At 43.0% G+C, this 13,415-nt stretch overlaps 1 protein-coding gene across 1 annotated transcript in view; it reads right to left on the bottom strand.

Moving 5' to 3' along the window:
- Nucleotides 1–13,415, bottom strand: part of CRIM1 (cysteine rich transmembrane BMP regulator 1) — a 162,921-nt gene that overhangs the window by 29,886 nt on the left and 119,620 nt on the right. Inside the window, exon 8 of the mRNA XM_064158711.1 lies at nucleotides 9,160–9,288. Coding sequence (XP_064014781.1) covers nucleotides 9,160–9,288 — 129 coding nt within the window. The remainder of the gene's footprint in view (nucleotides 1–9,159; nucleotides 9,289–13,415) is intronic.

The raw sequence follows: 13,415 nt of genomic DNA, 5'->3' as shown, positions 1-13,415 counted from the left end.
GTTCACAGCTCCCACCTCTCCACTTTTATGCCAGTTTGGTGTCTGAAGAGAAAAGGCTGCAATCTTTGGTCATTCATCATACAGAAAAAGAAATGGCCAATCCTTTCACAGTCTATAGAGGTTGTCTTTTGTCAGCAGAATACCAATGCCACGGGATTTAAGCAGTTACTGTCAGTCAGACCTAATATTTGCACAGCAATGGTAATCTTTATCTCGGGCTCTTTGTTTATACAGAGGGAAACAAACACACAAAGATCTTCATGCAGTCTCAGAAGTGTTTGAAGGATAGAGTTCAGGCTGCTCTATCAAAAATAGCAGACCTTTCTGACACACAGCCACTAATTAAAAACAGTGTGGTGCAGAGAAACTGATACTCCTCTCTGGTACAGAAGTGATGTATGTGTAACACAAAGAAAAATATTTCCCTTGAAGCAGGTTAAAGCAATGAGAATGCTTTCAATTCATACGTTTTTACACTAGGAGGTTTGTACATTATTGCTCCCTGACAGAGTATAATGATAATAAAAAAAAATTCTGGGGACAGAGTGGCTGGAGAGCAGCCAGGAAGAAAGGGACCTGGGGGTCCAACCTAGCACCCAGCCCTAGCCAGTCAACCAGACCATGGCACTAAGTGCCTCAGCCAGGCTTTGCTTCAACACCTCCAGGGACGCTGACTCCACCACCTCCCTGGGCAGCCCATTCCAATGCCAATCACTCTCTCTGACAACAACTTCCTCCTAACATCCAGCCTAGACCTCCCCTGGCACAACTTGAGACTGTGTCCCCTTGTTCTGTTGCTGCTTGCCTGGGAGAAGAGACCAACCTCATCTGGCTACAGCCTCCCTTCAGGTAGTTGTAGACAGCAATGAGGTCTGCCCTGAGCCTCCTCTTCTCCAGGCCAAACACCCCCAGCTCCCTCAGCCTCTCTTCATAGGGTTTGTGTTCCAGGCCCCTCACCAGCTTTGTTGCTCTTCTCTGGACACCTTCCAGCACCTCAACTTCTCTCTTGAATTGAGGGGCCCAGAACTGGACACAGCACTCAAGGTGTGGCCTGACCAGTGCTGAGTACAGGGGCAGAATAACCTCCCTTGTCCTACTGGCCACACTGTTCCTGATGCAGGCCAGGATGCCATTGACTCTCTTGGCCACCTGGGCACACTGCTGCCTCATCTTCAGCCTACTCTCTACCAGTACCCCCAGGTCCCTTTCTGCCTGGCTGCTCTCAGCCACTCTGTCCCCAGCCTGTAGCACTGCTTGTGGTCGTTGTGTTAAATCTCCTCCCTTGGCCTCTGCCCACCCATGCAGCCTGGCCAGGTCCCTCTGCAGGGCTCTCCTACCTTCCAACAGCTCCACACCTGCTCCTAGCTGGGTGTCATCTGCAAACTTACTGATGCTGGACTCAATCTCCTGGTCCAGATCCTCAATAAAGATGTTGAACAGGACTGGGCCCAGCACTGATCCTTGGGGAACAAAACTGGGATACTGATTTTCCTCCAAGTTATTGTTTTACATATGGACACCTGGAAATTGTACTGTAAAGACATTGGAGCTGAAAAATTTCTGAAAACATATTCTAGAGATGCACAGCCTGCTGAAATACTTTTAGTTTTCTGTCCTCTGATTCACAGATAAAAAACAGTGACTGGAGAATATTAACAGATAGCCGACAAGAATTATGTCAGTGTTCCAACATGGCTTTGCTGGTGTTTATCTTTTGCTGATTTGTAGCATGGCTAAACAAAGCTAGCTACATACCTTTACCATCATTATTTTCTTGATGCTGAGGCTAGATCATGCCAGGAGAACTGTTTCACAGTACCTTTACAATTAAGCACTCCTCAGCCGTCCTCTCGATGTGGATTGCTACTGCTGGTTAATCTTCAGGGGTGGGGATCTGGGGAGGCAAATTTATGAAGGAGAAAACTAGGTTACTTATCAGTAACTGGAATTCTCTGAATATATTGCCTCCACAGATCCACACTAACCCTCCCTCCTTTTGTTAGAGTTAACTCATGACTCAAGTAGCTGGATAAAACTGAAGGGACTGGGCAGGGAGATTCTAGAAAGCCCTGTTTCAAAAAAGTCATCTGATGAGCCCGTTGAGGCAAATTACTCACTTGGATACTTGCTCTGCACAACTCTAGGATTCACATACAACACATGACTTCATGAGGATGGATTTGTAGCAGTGAAATCTCAAAGGTGGGATTAGTAGAAAATTACCAAGCTTTCACAACCTTTCTAGCACCACACTGGGTATTTTTTTCCACAAGTCAAGGGAAGTTTGTATCTGCTTCCATAGCATCAGATCTATTGCAAGCATTACAAAACCCAATATACTCTTGTCATCTTCAGAGATCCCTGCCAAAGACTTTCATTCTAGTGAGGAGGCACAGAGGGGACCTCATTGCTGTCTACAACTACCTGAAGGGAGGTTGTAGCCAGGTGGGGTTGGTCTCTTCTGCCAGGCAACCAGCAAGAGAACAAGGGGACACAGTCTCAAGTTGTGCTGGGGGAAGTCTAGGCTGGATGTTAGGAGGAAGTTGTTGTCAGAGAGAGTGATTGGCATTGGAATGGGCTGCCCAGGGAGGTGGTGGAGTCACCATCCCTGGAGGTGTTGAAGCAAAGCCTGGATGAGGCACTTAGTGCCATCGTCTGGTTGACTGGCTAGGGCTAGGTGCTAGGTTGGACTGGATGATCTTGGAGGTCTCTTCCAACCTGGTTGATTCTATGATCTACTCTCCTTGCACTATGAGACACTGCACAGACTACTGGATGTGGTTTTATATGTTTCTTTATATGTTTTTTTTTCCCCCCAAGGAATTTGTTGCTAAATCAAGGTAACAAAGGGAGGTAATTTTTACTAAAATAGAAAGCTAATACCAAATTTATATTTTTTATATTATCTTCAGGAATTTTGCTTTGTCTGGAGCATTACATTTTGTGTGCTTAGTGTATGTGATTACTGATTGCACTTGTAGTTTATTAGCATAATAAACATAAAATATTTAAATGGACAACATTATCACTGAGGAAGTTTGGAGTAATTTGTGAGTATGGATTATTCCCAGGAATAGAGGAATTAAATATTCAGTTTTTGGCTAGAAAAAGCAAAAGGTTAGGAAAACACATCCCAAACTACCTAAAGAATGATTAACATACAGGAAAGAGGAGTGGAGATGTATCCTCCCATTGTAGTCCCTGAAAGGTTTTCCTCAGGCTTTTTTCCATCATCACTCCATAAACATTTTCAGAGCCTTAACCACTGCTATTTACAGATAACCCAGAGAGGCCTCTGCCTACATGTTCTCAAACCTGCCTTTGAATGTCTATACAGCTAAACCAAGTCCCATACTGCCAGGCCCAAATCCCATGTCAGAATTCCACTCCATTTCATCAACTATAAAGGGAGATGGTGTGACTCACCAGAATATTGAAATCCCTGCTGCAGAAGGCTGCTAGTATTGACTGGATGCTAGTACCTCCTTTGCACCTCCATGACATAATACCTTTTCTTCTTATTAAAAAGAAAAGTGTCAAAAATATTTCTGTACCTATGCAAAATGTCTAGGGAAATGGGGTGGGTTTATGTTTAAAGAACTCCATCCCTGGAAAAATGATGGAGCAGCTCCTGCTGTAGGGCATCTCAAGGCACTTGGAAGAGAAGGTGGTTATCAGGAGTAGTCAGCATGGATTTACCAAGGGGAAGTAATGTTTAACTAACCTGATAGCATTCTATGATGCCACAACTGAATGGGTAGATTCAGGGAAACCAGTGGATGTAGTCTACCGTGACCTTAGCAAGGCCTTTGACACTGTCTCCCATGACAATTTAGTGAGCAAGCTGAGGAAGTGTGGGATGGAAGAGCAGACAGTGAGGTGGGTTGGGAACTGGTTGCAAGATAGAGTTCAGAGGGTGGTGATCAATGGTGCCAGGTCCAGCTGGAGAGCTGTGACCAGTGGTGTCCCCCAGGGATCAGCGCTGGGGCCAGTCCTGTTCAGCATCTTCATCAGTAACATTGATGAGGGCACAGACAGAGTCTGCTCAGCAAGTTTGCTGCTGACACCAAGCTGGGAGGCTTGGCTGAGACAGCTGCAGGCTGTGCTGCCATCCAGAGAGACCTGGGCAAACTGAGAGCTGGGCACAGAGGAACCAGATGAAGCTCAACAAGGACAAGTGCAGAGTCCTGCATCTGGGGAGGAAAAACAAACTCCACCAGTACAGGCTGGGAGATGATCTGCTGGAGAGCAGCCCTGTGGAGAGGGACCTGGGGGTCCCGGTGGATAACAAGTTTGCATAGTGACTCCATAGTTTGTTTTGACAAACAAAAGAGTCCATGGCATGAAGTGGATGATGATGCACTATGATGTGCTGGAAAAATGACTAATCTCAGCCTTCTACAATTGCATCTGTCCATAAACAGTCTGGGATGAATGAATTGTAAGACAGTTTCATCTCGCAACTGCAAAGGTAAGCTTTCTAAAGGAAGCTTTTTAAAACAACTGACAGTTATGCTCTAGTTTAATTCTATTTCACTACCATTTGAAAGGTTAAAAAATACTAAAGCCATACATGCTTGAGATTATACTCTGAAGACTACTTAATGTTCTGTTCACATGGGGTAAAATGCTATAGTCTAAGTTGCAAGAGAAGCGTTAGAGACTTTTTCATGGGTGTAATATGGGGAATAGACGAGACTGGATGGAACATTGGCCCTGACTGCAGAATCTCACTGAAGAATGATCCACTGTCCAACAGCAACTGTCAGATTTCAAATCCCATGTTGCTGCAATCAGCAGGCATTATTCAATGTGCCCATTAGTTTTCTTTGCAGAAACAGGAGTCCTGCTACACAAGGAGCCAACTGCTGGTCTTGCTTCACTCCCCTAACGTACTCCTCCTCCTAGAGACTGTAATCCACTCCAGTTCCTTAGCAAAGCAAAAGCTGAACACTCCAAACACAACAGCAGTTGCTGCATCCTACCAGCAGCAACTTTTTTTCCTGTTTATTTTTTCCTAGCCCTTGTGGCTAAGAAGGCCAATGGCATCCTCAGGTGCATTAAGAAGAGTGTGGCCAGCAGGTCAAGAGGCTATCTTCCCTCCCAGCACAGCTCTAGTGAGACCACATCTGAGTACTGTGTCCAATTCTGGGCTCCCCAGTGCAAGAGGCACTGGGAAATACTAGAAAGAGTCTAACAGAGGACGAATAGAATAGAACAGAACAGAACAGAACAGAACACCACACCTGCCTTATGAGGAAAGGCTGAGAGACCTGGGCTTGTTTAGTCTTGAGAAGACTGAGAGGGGATCTTACTAACTGTTTACAAATACCTGAAGTGTGGGTGCCAAGAAGCAGGTGCCAGTCTCTCTTCAGTGGTGCCCTGTGATAAGATGAAGAGCAACAAGTACAAACTGGAACACAGGAAGCTCCTCCTCAACATCAGTAACCACTTCTTTACTGTAAGCATGACAGAGCACTGGAACAGGCTGCTCAGAGAGGCTGTAGAGTCTCCTTTAGAGACTTTCAAAACCCTCCTGGGTGTGTTCCTGTATGGCCTGCTCTAGGTGATCCTGCTTTGGCAGAGGAGTTGGACTCAGTCTCTAGAAGTCCCTTCCAATCCTTACCATTCTGTGAATCAAAGAGTTTATGACTGTGTGCTGTTACAGCATGTTTTGGCACTCACTGCAAAACCAGGTAGAAGGATAAAGGACAAAGCAAACTACTTCTATTAAAACTATAATCCAGAAATGTTACAATTTGCTTATTCTTTTTCATTCTGTAGTTGGTTTCTGTCAAGCAAAAGAAACTGGAAATTAAATTACAATAAAGCACCAAGCAAGTTTCATGATATTATAATTAATGCAAATAAATCTGCGGTCCTGATTTTTAGTTGCAGAAATGTCAATGAAAGTAGTAACAAGGAAAAAAAAAATACTGGTTTTACTCTGTGCTCTTCCAATTTTAATATTATGTTTATTTTGGCTAAAACAGATTGAAATGTAACAAATCTTCATCAGAGATATCTATACAGGAATGTGGAAAAAATATTGGGAAGAAGATTAGGAGAATTAGTATATGATGGGGGCCATGTGGGCCTCCTAAACTCAGTGTGATGGTTTGGGAGTTACCTGGCCCCCACCCCCCCCTTATTAAAAATCACCCAGACTAGACTCAGCCAGCTGAAAATTAAGCAATGAAGCTTTATATTTACAGCTTAGCACAATATACAAGCAGATATTTACCATGTATTACAAACATATACAGCTATACACATAAATATGCAAGTTAAAAGTAATACAGAAACAGAATACTCCTCCCAGAAACCAGAGTCCCCAGGAGGGGCTCCCAACCACCCTTCCACCTCCTTTCCACCCCTCTACCTTATCCCAGAGTCTGCCTCATGTGCAAGGTGAGTTTGGAGGATCGGCAAGTGGGGTTAGAAGTGGAAGAATTAGTTACACAGAAGCAGCCCAGGGAGAAACACAGACTCTGAGAGACAGAGTCACACACAGTGTCTTATCTATGCTTTGAGTTCTTGTTTTTATACATCTCAGCAAGCCTATGAGTGAAGTAGACATCACCACTGTTTTCCTTTTCACAGTCAATAATCTATGCTTTCTCATTAAAATATTCCAATTAGCCTCAAACCAGGACACTCAGGCACTTAAAATCTTAGCAGCTTAAACCAGCAAGAAACAAGTGAGTGCAGTGAAGAGATAGTGATGTTCTCAAAGGTCCACACAAGCTGAAGATAATACACTTTCTCATGTTCTTAGATAGCCAAGATGCAACTAAGCTGGCTTGGATGTGAAAATAGGTGGATGTCAAAACACAGAGAACTAGTGCAGCATGTTTTCAGCATTATTTAACTCCTTTCTTCTCAGTGCACACACACTTATTTGTCCAGAGCCTTGCAAGCAAACGACATGGCTTAGCAGAACAATCCTATTTCACTCATTTTGACTGATAACCATCAAGTCATGAAGACTTTCCAACTCCTATGTTTCTTAGTTTCTTAAAAAATAAAAGTTGCCCCTCTCTGAATCACTGAGGAACTTTGAAGCAGTCTACAATTCGAAGTTATTTAACTGAATAAAGAGATGATATACAAATGATACTGCTTTCTCCTGAAAGTTTGCTACTGCAAAATGAAACCACTTTCAAGTCAATCTGGCAAAGAGAAAAAGTCAGTGTTTTATCAGTAATACTCCAAGCAATAACAGGGACTTCGTGGGACATGGTAATGTACACATGCAATCTAGAGACTTAGGACAACAAAGAAATGATCCTTTAGAGTGATCCTTGAACCAAGCTGCAAGGATTACACAAACAGAGGTGATCAAATTTGCCAAGTGTGTCCATCTTCTTTGTGTTAAACTCCTCAATCACTTTAACAACAATCAAAATAAATATATTACCATGCTAAAAGCAGAATTTAACAGTTCTAATTTTGTTAGGAAGCACTAATTAAGGCATGTATGTGGTAGTTTGGGTGCAACCCATGGAGAGTTATCCTTGCCACAAATACAGCTTTTAATCCGAGGTATTATTTCTGTATTACCATTATGACATTATTGCAAGCCATGTATTGTGATTATGATGTGCCCTTACCTTATGGAAGTTAAAAAAAAACACAAATGAACATATTTCTGCAAGAAGATGTTGACAAAGCTCCTTAAGCAAAACAGCAATCCAGTCCTAAAGCTTTTGTTTGGAGAAATTAAGGTTTTTATCACAACTGTTTCTACTGGGAACTCTACAATGGTCATATTGGCTTAGCAAATGACTGAGAAGCAGATTTAAATCAGAAAAAGAGGAATGGAAAATACTGTACTTGTGAAAGCCTCAGAGGCTACAAGAAAAGTGCAAACCCCAAAAAATTAAATTACAAAGAGCTTAACCCCATTCCTAGGCTCTGCTAGCAGTCAGTGATGCATCCTGCAGCTGAGACTAGTATTCCACAGGCTGCCTTTGTCAGGCAATTCCAACAACCAACCTTCAGGCAATTCCAACAACCAACCTGATCTCTTCTCATTATATTGCATCTGTAAACACCCTTAATTCTTAAGGAAACATCCAGAAAATACATTTCTGTTCCTTCATTGATATACATAAAGTTCTCACAAAAGTACAACGTTTTTATTTCTTCTTGGGGAAGAAATAGATGTTAAAACCTACATAATTCCTAGCTAAAGTATTAAATACACACATACCATAAGTCATAGTATTAAAATTATAGATGGATATGTAATTCTGGCCCTCAGATACATAATTTTCAAACAAGAGACTAAACCTCAAAACTCAAGAAAGAAACTAAGTTGAAAAATAGGCTGGTTAGCAATTCAGGAGTTTTTGAAGTACACAAAGCTAGGTGTGTTTAAACTCGTTACACACGTGGATGAGGGAGCTGGGGGTGTTTAGCCTGGAGAAGAGGAGGCTCAGGGGGGACCTCATTGCTGTCTCCAACTACCTGAAGGGAGGTTGTAGCCAGGTGGGGGTTGGTCTCTTCTGCCAGACAACCAGCAACAGAACAAGGGGACACAGTCTCAAGTTGTCCTGGGGGAGGTCTAAGCTGGGTGTTAGGAGGAAGTTGTTGGCAGAGAGAGTGATTGGCATTGGAATGGGCTGCCCAGGGAGGTGGTGGAGTCACTGTCCCTTGATGTGTTCAAGCAAAGCCCGGATGAGGCACTTAGTGCCATGGTCTGGTTGAGTGGCTAGGGCTGGGTGCTAGGTTGGGCTGGCTGATCTTGGAGGTCTCTTCCAACCTGGTTGATTCTATGATTCTCTAAGTTATTAATTTTGAGTCCTTTCATTAATAATAAGCATGGTAGTTGATTTTGCTTGTCTTCCAATTGTGTTTTTCCCAGACTTCTCAAAGTCTGAATGTATATTAAATACCAAATTATGAGCTTTTCTACTTAGCTGTTCATTTTTACCTCAATTCACACATTTTAGGTTCTCCTCAATCACTGTTTTAAGGAAGCAAAAAACCAGCATCAGAAATCAGGAGCCTACACTTTAAAGATGAAGAATCACAGAACACACACATACTAACACACCATAAAATCAACATCATGAATGGAAAGGACACCACACTAGCACTTTTACATAGAGCTTGACATGAAAGGTAGAAGGCATTTTGGTTTTGCATACTCACTAGTTTTGCACTGACAAATGCGGCAACCGTTTTGGTCCAGTTTGAAGCTATAGATGCAATCTTTTTCAGTCAAAGTGCAGTTCACCAAAATCTCACAGGTGGGTGGACCTATTGTGATGTATGTTGGTTCTGGAGGGAAGAAAAAACAGGTTTGAGATGAGAATTTTCATTAAGCTCATTAAAAGGCTTACACGATGCAACTGTGAAGAAAACAACTTTTAATGAATTGTATCACAGGATCACAGAATCAAGCAGGTTGGAAGAGACCTCCAGGATCATCCAGTCAAACCTAGCACCCAGCCCTAGCCAGTCAACCAGACCATGGCACTAAGTGCCTCATGCAGTCTCTTCTTGAACACTTGATGATCTGTGAGGTCTCTTCCAACCTTGGTGATACTGTGATACCTCCAGGGATGGTGCCTCCAGCACCTCCCTGGGCAGCTCATTCCAATGGGAAATCACTCTCTCTGTGAAGAACTTCCTCCTGTACTCCTGATTAATGGCTCTTCTGGGCCCTTCTGGAGTAATTTCAGTTTTGAAGTGGTGCACACTCATCACACTGTATATCTGCTTACAATTTCTGAAGTATGAATCAGGAAAAAAAATAGCTACTTCTTTTTGTTGGCTGTGAAATCAGCTTTCTTGCCTATGTGCTTCACATGTGAGTGTAAAATACTACTTCTGTACACTTACATTCCAAAAAGTATTCCACCTCCCTTTGTGCAAGTGTTTTTCTTTTAAACACTGAGCTGAGTGCTTTCTCCAAAGCTCAGCTGATTGGTTCTACTAAGCTAAAAATCAGAGCAAGTTACTCAGTAGATCAAATGTTTGTGTGAATGAGATTACTTCTAGGGAAGTCTGAAGCAGAAGAGACCGAATAGCAAAAGAGAATGTAAAATACACTGCATTTAAAAGACCTCTGGAAATCAGGTCTGTTCAGTGAAAACATTCCTTCTTTTTCAGTCCACTTTGCAATGCCAGATTATTCATTTTTGATGTAGGATATTAATCCAAATTATGTTCAAATACAAGATGGAAACTGGTATAATAGCATCTGTGCCTCTCTAGACCCTTCAAATTTCTTCTAATTGAATGAAAAACTTCTTCCCTAAGGGTTTAATGTACATTACTGAGGTCAAATGAGAATTCTATAAACTTATGTGAATTTTTGTTTCACAGCTTTGAGCTTGTCTGTGCCTTATGGAAGAGTAACCATAACAGGCCACGTATTTTAGAATCCACTGATTCCCAAGTTAGACTTCTTTTATTCTCAGCTAACTCCTCTTTGTTTCCAAGTTAATTCATTAAAATGACAAAATCATATCCAAATATTTAACATTTTCAACCTTGACCAACCATTAGCTTAGGAATCAAGAACATACTGATATAGAATAGGTTGATACTGAACATATTGATTTGAATATATTGGTAGGTTGGACTGGATGATCTTGGAGGTCTCTTCCAACCTCTTTGATTCTACATTTCAGTAAAATGATATATTCCAGAAACTCCCATTAATTACTCCCACCTGTTTAGGACTCAGAGGATGTGAACTAGTTATACAAACAAACACTTTTATTAGCACCTGGTGCCTATTCTGAAAACCTTTCCTACCACACTCCATTCTCTAACCAAAATACCCTAAATCATGTGAAAGTCCAAAATGTAAGAGTTACCCTGGAGCTACTGGTCAGCCAAATCAAAACCTGCCACAACAGTACTGCTATTCACTGGTAGCTAAAAGCCATTACAAATCATATGAATCATTAATGTCAGGCAAACCAAAGTGCTCAGACAGTAACACAAGTTGAAGAACAGGAGACTGTACCTTTATCATCTGACTGTGGAATAAGTTAGATAAAATCCATAGTTAGAAAACACTACAAAAACTCAGTTTAAGTTGAGATGCAAGTTAATATTAATTAATACACTTGGATGTAAGCTAAGTTTAAAGAGAAACAGGATTGTGTTTCACTCCCAATCTCTGAAATTCACCACTCAGCTTCTAATTGCAGGTATAATCTTTTGATGCTCTTGTGTCTTGGACACACCCACACAAAGCTCTTTTTCCCCCCTTAATAGATCCAGTAATATGCTGTTTCTTACAAGAGACAAAATTACTGTCATTATATTAATTGAAAAGAGTTTTTTTAGCCCTTTATTCATTGTGTTTCATTATTCTTTGTGTTTCATTATTCTGTTGCCTCTCACTTCTGTGGCTGCTCTTAGCATCCTCAGCATTTCCAGACAAACTTACAAATCTGGGTTTTTTCCCTCCTGTCCCTAAAGGTAAGCCCTGAGATACAGTAATTTTATATGCATGCCTGCTTCTCAGTGAGCTGCAAGTAGAGGACAAAAGAAATAATTTCATTCCCTACCCCCACGTGCAAAATTGCAGCCAGAATAAAAGAAGTCAGCCCTTTTCACTTGGGTAGACAAGACTCAACAAATAAAACCAGCTCTGCTCTGCCAGACTTCTGCTTATTTGAATAGGCAAGCAGTAGATAAGCTTGAAAAATCATGTACCACTGCATGATCTGAGCTAGGCTTTCATTGCTGCTCAGGGTAGAAATGGCAGAAGAAACATCCAGTGCAGACAATGGATGGGAAAATGGGTGCTGTTTCTGTCTGTGTGCTTTACAAGCAGCAAAACTATGTCAGAGAAAGAAAGAGAGGAGAAGAAAATAAAGATGAGAGTCTGGATGAAAGCAATGTGGTTGTTTTTTCAACAGAGCATGGGTTTTGCTGAGGTCAAGTGCTTGTATCGAAGGTGAAACGCATTTCTTTCAGCGAAGTCTTTGACACTGTCTGCCACAAGAAGCTCCTGGCCAAGGTGGCAGCTCATGGCTTGGACAGATTCACTCTGGGCTGGGTCAGGAGCTGGCTGGATGGCAGAGCCCAGAGAGTGATGGTGAATGGTGCCACATGCAGTTGGCAGCTGTCACCAGTGGTGTGCCCCAAGGATCAGTGCTGGGCCCAGTCCTGTTCAACATCTTTATTGATGATCTGGACCAGGAGATTGAGTCCAGCATCAGTAAGTTTGCAGATGACACCAAGCTAGGAGCAGGTGTGGAGCTGTTGGAAGGTAGGAGAGCCCTGCAGAGGGACCTGGCCAGGCTGGATGGGTGGGCAGAGGCCAATGGGATGAGATTTAACAAGGCCAAGTGCAGGGTTCTGCACTTTGGCCATAACAACCCCAAGCAACACTACAGGCTGGGGACAGAGTGGCTGAGAGCAGCCAGGAGGAAAGGGACCTGGGGGTACTGGTAGACAGTAGGCTGAAGATGAGGCAGCAGTGTGCCCAGGTGGCCAAGAGAGCCAATGGCATCCTGGCCTGCATCAGGAACAGTGTGGCCAGTAGGACGAGGGAGGTTATTCTGCCCCTGTACTCAGCACTGGTCAGGCCACACCTTGAGTGCTGTGTCCAGTTCTGGGCCCCTCCATTCAAGAGAGATGTTGAGGTGCTGGAAGGTGTCCAGAGAAGGGCAGCAAAGCTGGTGAGGGGCCTGGAACACAAACCCTATGAGGAGAGGCTGAGGGAGCTGGGGGTGTTTAGCCTGGAGAAGAGGAGGCTCAGGGCTGACCTCATTGCTGTCTACAACTACCTCCAAGATCATCCAGTCCAACCTAGCACCCAGCCCTAGCCAGTCAACCAGACCATGGCACTAAGTGCCTCAGCCAGGCTTTTTTCCTTAACACCTCCAGGGTTGGTGACTCCACCACCTCCCTGGGCAGCCCATTCCAATGCCAATCACTCTCTCTGCCAACAACTTCCTCCTAACATCCAGCCTAGACCTCCCCTGGCACAACTTGAGACTGTGTCCCCTTGTTCTGTTGCTGGTTGCCTGGGAGAAGAGACTAACCCCCACCTGGCTACAGCCAGGTGTACATATGGAGAAAGACCTAACGTCACCAATAAAGACAAAGCCTGTGTTTAGGGGAAGTGAAATAGCACCCTCTTCTGTAGTATTTGATAACATAAACTATCTCTAAGGATTTTAGATGTGACCCTAAGAAACAAACAGCTACAGAAATAAATACAGCATCAGCACCTTCAAGCATGTACCACAAAAAGTAGGAATAGAAAAAAAAGTGATTGGTAGTCTAACTTTTTACCTAATGCCTTAAGTGATACTTGGCTAAAAACTGGTCCAGAAGGGTGTGCTGCTCAACAGCCTTGCAAGTTTTAAATGTTGTCTGCTCTCCAAAAAAGGTTAACTGCAGCCTACTAAGCAGCAGCATGTGTGTTTATTTAA

This window comes from Pogoniulus pusillus, chromosome 18, assembly GCF_015220805.1.
Source record: "Pogoniulus pusillus isolate bPogPus1 chromosome 18, bPogPus1.pri, whole genome shotgun sequence".
Taxonomy (NCBI): Eukaryota; Metazoa; Chordata; class Aves; order Piciformes; family Lybiidae; genus Pogoniulus; species Pogoniulus pusillus.
This window is presented reverse-complemented; position numbering and strand designations above follow the sequence as displayed.